Here is a 6,000-nt window from a genome sequence, read left to right on the forward strand (position 1 = left end):
TTGACTTTGGGTACCCAGGATTCTCTGCTACAATGACCATGATACAAATACATTGTCCCCTACACATTAGGAAGACTATAAGGTTCTCAAAGCAGAGTTCTAAAACAATAGCTAGCCACTCCTAGGTCTTAAAAATCCCAGTCCTACTTACACCATAAATCATACAGGTACAGTGCAAACAGAACCTCTTTTACCGTATAAGCCTTTGTCCACCTGTTCCATACACACACACACAAATACAGAGAAGAAAAAAGAAAGAAAAAAACCGAGATTCCAAATCTACTACCCTTCAGCCTCCAATTACACTGACTATTCCTTACTAAATTACCTGCCAGTTATGTGGGAGCTCCTACAAACATCAGACTATAAAAATTAAGGAACTTCAGGGTTTTCTATCATTAAAAAAACCCCAACCAACCACAACCCACAGATGCATCTTAAAAGACAACCAAAAGGTTTTGGTTCTCCTGTGAAACTGGATGGCCTTCAGGACCTCCATAAATCATGTCACCCAGAAAGAAAATGGTAATTTGGGGGTGAAACAGAAAAAAAGACACTCATGAAGAATGCTAGTATCAACATCTTCCTATTCACAAGCCAGGAAATTAAATAAAGAACTGCAAATTGATTCATTCGGAAACACTGAAAAAGTAAAACTTCATTAAATATCAAGCTATTGCCTCCTAAACCATCCTAGATAGGATCCCAAACTGGTCAGGTACAGCTCCAAGCACTGCTAATTAAACACAACTGAAGTTGTCACTAGTCCATTCAAGAAAACAGATGTTGCTTCGTAGCGCTTTGATATTTTTCTTAAATACCTTTCAAAATGAGGAACACAAAATATGAACTCTTATAAAAAGGGCTTTATTGTATTTTTATAGCATATTACATACCTTGTAACAATCATTCTGTTAAGTGTGAATGTCAGTTTTATTTTCTGTCCCTTTTTTCCTGGCTATTTACAAGCTTTGTAAGAATCGTTCCTTAATTAAGTCTAAACATAGTTTTATATAAATGGATTCCTGGAATTAAAAACGTTCAGACTTAAGAAATGATTGTTACAGAGACTGTAACAGGCTGTAAAAAGGAATGCCACTTTAAACAAAGATTTCTCATTTTAATTAAAAAGATAATCATCAGAACATTCGTACACTTAACAGAACCATTTGAAGCTACTTTGAAAAAATATCTACTATTCTATGCAGGCATATGTAGTTTACTTTATATGATATTTAATCAAAGTCTCAGTTGAGCCTATTGTGCTCATACTTTAAATACTGTATCTAGAGTTTTAAACACTTTATTCAAATACAAAAGTTACTTATTGAGCACCTCGTTCCTTGTGCTTTCGTAAGTGGTTATGACAAGAGAAATCCCGTATTCTTGAAGGCATAAAAACAGAGCTCTGTAAGGCAAGGGTTTTTGGAAGGGAGCTTTGTGTGGAGTTTTTTTTAAGCTAACGGGCACATTCACCTCTCCTTTTAGCTTGTGCTCTTACACACTGTAAAAAAAGTGCGGTTTTATCTGCAGTATTGTAGAAACATGAAAAGGGGCTGACATGAACTGTGACAGGTTTCACTCTGGTAAAATCCTTGGTATAGCTGCAGAACACTGGGCTATATAAACAAGACCATATTTTTAAGTCTGAACTGGATCTCATTCAAAAAAAACTTTGGAAGATGACATGTAGAATACATGATAGAAAGCACTCATTCACCAGCAAGAGAGAGTCTTCCCTGGTGAGCAGTTTCTTATTATTACATAACACTAATATACAGCAATTTAATATCAGAAATAAATTAGGCCTTCTTAAAATGTAGAGGTAAACTGAGTAGGCAAATGAAGTTAAATAAATTATTTAAATCTTAAAGTATGAGATTATATGTATTGAAGTTGACCACAGAAAATTAATTAGGAAACTAGCAGCAGATATTAGCTAAATGCAATATTGTTTCATTGACAAGTAATCAAGCCAATACCAGCCAGGAGGAAGGTGGCCTTCTTTTACTCCCATCAAAAAGTTACACAGACATGAACACACATTAAAAAGAGTTCTGTTTGTCTTTCAAAGCATCAAATACAGATACTCTAAGGCAAGATCATTTCATTCATAATATTAGCATTGGATGAAGTCTTCACATCATATTTTTCTATCAGAGTTAGAGATTAAATAAAAAACAGATCACCAGGTCTGTCTTGCCTGATACCTTGTGACTCAAGACAGCTGCTCAAAGACAATGCCAAAAATTAGGTACTGACATTGTTAAGTGCGGAAAGTATTATTCTCTGGAGAAGCACAAAAAATACTACCACCTACAGGGCTGCTTTTCAACATGAAATGAAGCCTACCACAAAGCCATATCAAAAACAAAACTACCAAAAGCTGGAGAGATAATAGGTCTCATGGATATGAGTATTTACCTATGATGGCACTTGGGAAACTCTCAGGGAAAAATCAATAATTAGTAGCAAAGGCCACCTGAACCCAAACTGCAAGGACACATAATAAGATAGATGTACACGAAGTGTGTCACACACTTGGATGAACAAGATAATACACTGTGAATGATTCAGCATTAGTTGAGAGGAGGCATGAGTGGATCTCCTACCTCTATGTAGATAATTGTACCAATGCCATTACTGCAGTACCTAAACACTTTCTGAGTGCTAAAAGGCAGAAACAATAGACGCTTCCTAGGAGGGCCAAGCTGCTACTTGCACCTGATAGCTCATGTATCAAAACAACCTACCTGTGCTGTACCTCCACAAACACCAAAAGACGCCCCCCACCAAGTCTGACAAAAACTTTACTTCATCAGCATAACTAAAGTAAGAGTCATGTTCTAGACAGACGTGCACTAAAGCAAAAACCTAAGATGTGTTAACGAAAAGCTTTTTTCACTCTCCTCTCAACCTGTAAGCAAAAATAACTTAAGAAGTTCAGAGGGAAGTCACATCTTTCACTGCACTTTTTACTAACATTTTGCTTAAAAGAGGCACTTTAATGAAACATTGAGGAACTTGGTTTAACTTTTAGTTCCCAGCGCAGCCTGATCTTGATAATTCCTCCCTTTATCTGGTGCTCTTAACAGATGCATCTCCTGTAAGAGCAGCTCTCTCATGCTCAGGTCTCTCCCTACTGTCCAGGAGCTTTATTGTTTGAGTGGAACACAGCCAGCTGCAAGGTGGGCAGGTATTCCCTCTGGTCCCAGGCCCAATCTTATGGAAGATCTTGAATGCCTGGACTAAGCCCTTGGATAAGAATCTTAGCACAGGGCATGAAAAAAGCAGCACACAAGAGGTCAGCATAGCATGTTCACAACGCTGTTTGGCAGAAGACAAAAATGTTTCAGCAGAAACTTTTCAGGATACAAAAAAACTCACTATATAGAGGCAGGCTGTAATTACCGAGCTTAGACAAACACAAGTGCAGCAGGTTCGGGGACACTCCTTTGGCCAATCACACACCAAAGAGGGTGATTTATTATTACTAAGTATTACCTTGCCTATGTAGGTATCCATAGCATTTTCCCACTTCACCGAGCCTCTATAAACCTGACAAACTCGGAGACTACTAGCAAAAGGGTCAAAAAGTCTCAAGAGGAACAAGTTCTACAAGATTAAAATTCAGAAGCCAAACAAGTCTTTTGAAGCTCAATTAAAAATTAAAATTTGCAACTAGCATTTCTTTAACTTCATTTTGGGCTTATGTTCTGGAGGTTTAATAGAACTGCTTCTTCTTGATGAGCTTAGATTTAATTCTGTACCACTGGAAGCACTAATCCAAAACAAACTTTTAGCAAGTGTTGTCAGTCATTTAAACTATATCCTTAGGGGAAACAAACAGTTTTGGGCACCCGAAATTTACATTCAATTCAGCTGGCATCAGTGTGTTTTAATTTCAAAATCTTCTGTTTCTGGCCAAAACACTTAGAAATATCAACAAATTAAGAAAGAGAGAATGAAACTACAGTTTAAGTGCATCACGCCTCAACTCTAAGTAAACTAGCCACATTTGAAGAGCACCTGGGATACAAGTACTCCCAAAGTGGTTTTCCATGCCAAAGGCCAACTCGCAAACCTACACAGTGTAAGAGCAATTCAGGTTCGCTATCAATGATACACTGCTGCAGCAGCAGCAAGTGAAAGATTTAAGTGTCAGTATTTACAGCTCTCATGACAGAATGGAAGGAAAACCAAAATAAAACTGCGGAGACACGGTGTGTGGTACAGAAAGACAGTCTAAGCTATATGAATAAAGAGAGAAGCCCCAAGAACTACAAGCGCAGCCCCTCCCGGTGCCTCTGGGCCTCTCTGCCAGCTCCTGACTCGCTCGAGTTTAACTTCTCCCGCTCCCAGGTGGTACCTGCAGGCCCCCGCCCCCCTCCAACATAAGGATGCTTCTCGGCGAGTTTGGGGGCGCCGCTCCCGGCAGGCAGCCCCCTCCCCTCCCCGCACCCCACGACGCCCCTGGGGCCCCGCTCACCGCCCTCCCCCCGGCCCAGCACGCCCGAGAGGCCCGGCCTGCCCTGTGGTCCCCTTCCACATCGCCCCCAGCCCTCTCTCCCCCCCACAGGCCCTCCCCCACAGCCCCTCCTCACCCCTCGCCCCTCCCCCCGGCTGCCCCACACACACACACACACACACACACACGCCCACCCCCACCACCGCCAAGAGCCGCGGTCCCTCACCATGAACTTGAGGGCCTTCTCCTGCAGTACGGCCTCGGCCGGGTCCATAGTCCTGCTTCGCCGCCGGAGCCGGGGCCGGGGCCGGGGCCGCCCCTCCTCTCAGTGCCAGGCCGCAACCAGCGCAGACAGGAACCTGCGCTGCCCCCCTCGTCTCCCCCCCCACCCCTTCCACCTCGCCCCGCTGCCCGCAGAGCGCATGCGCCGCCCGCAGGCCCACGGGAAATGGAGTCCCCGGCCGTGCTGCCGGCAAGGGCCTGAGCCGGCGGTCCGAACTACAAACCCCAAAAGGCTTCGGGGCCGGGGGTACGCCGGGTGCCGGCTGGCGCATGCGCTGTCTGCGGGAGAAGGGGCTGATGGGAGTTGTAGTTCTGCGGGACGGTGAGGGTATAACGGGAGGGCAGGGGCGGGGGTGGCGTCCCTTGTCGGGGCGGGGGCGGGACGGAGGGGAGCCCCCCTCCGCAGGGGCCATGTGGGCCATTTCCACCCCACCCTTCCCTGGTGGGGTGCAAGGCTGGCTCCAAAGTCACAGCCCTGCGCTCTCCTCCATGAGCATCTTATATGTGGCTAATGGCGGGGCGCCGGGACGCTGGCAGCAGGGTCCGCTCGCAGGATGCCTCACCCGCAGAGACCTTGGCTGCTCCCATATTTTGCTCCGGTTGCACTCGATGCTTGTACACTGCCGATTTTCAAGTCAATTGTTCCTGGTACACCATCTAAAATTAATCCCGTGCACTGGCGTACCCCTGCGTGCCTAGAATGAGTACCAAAAATATCCAGTGACTTCTGCAGGGAGAGAAAGCCGGTCCGAAGGGGCTCTTGCTGCCCCTTGGCAGGGGATATGAAAGGGAAAACTTGCATCACTGGAATGGGTCAAGCAGACTTACATCATTCTTGAAAGATGTTTGTTCAAATCGGTCCTATAAAGAAAACTCACATAAAGACCCTCCCATGGTGCTTCAATGCCCTTGCGCCTAGCTTTTTTTTTTCTGATAATGAGCCCAAATCAATTTTCCCTAAAAACTGGGCCAAGTTCTCCTTACTGTACCAAACAGCAAACCAAAAAATAATTGATCAGCACCCCTTTAATAGCAGTTGCACATAGACTGGAGGGTATTTACCATATCCCCCTCTTTAATCTTCTCTGTTGCACACTAAACAAGACTAGCTCACTCTTTGGCAGCCACCGCTTCTAATCTTCTCAGTTTTGTTAATTTTGTCTAATCTTTTTCCAATTTTCCTACATTTTTACAGTGTGCCCAAAAGCTGAAGCCACCTCACATGGAGCAGCAGAGAGGAATTACCTCCT

The 6,000-nt window shown here is 44.2% G+C and overlaps 1 protein-coding gene across 6 annotated transcripts in view; it reads right to left on the reverse strand.

The window, feature by feature from the left end:
* Positions 1-4,869, reverse strand: part of BTRC (beta-transducin repeat containing E3 ubiquitin protein ligase) — a 119,015-nt gene extending 114,146 nt beyond the window's left edge. For 2 of the 6 annotated variants that reach the window (XM_075108314.1, XM_075108313.1), the window contains exon 1: positions 4,695-4,869. In XM_075108314.1, coding sequence (XP_074964415.1) covers positions 4,695-4,742 — 48 coding nt within the window. In that variant the 5' untranslated portion in view covers positions 4,743-4,869. The remainder of the gene's footprint in view (positions 1-4,694) is intronic. The other 4 variants (XM_075108312.1, XM_075108310.1, XM_075108311.1 and 1 more) reach the window with 3 other exon arrangements.
* Between the last annotated feature and the right edge of the window lie 1,131 nt (positions 4,870-6,000).

This window comes from Phalacrocorax aristotelis, chromosome 12 (genome assembly GCF_949628215.1).
Source record: "Phalacrocorax aristotelis chromosome 12, bGulAri2.1, whole genome shotgun sequence".
Classification (NCBI taxonomy): domain Eukaryota; kingdom Metazoa; phylum Chordata; class Aves; order Suliformes; family Phalacrocoracidae; genus Phalacrocorax; species Phalacrocorax aristotelis.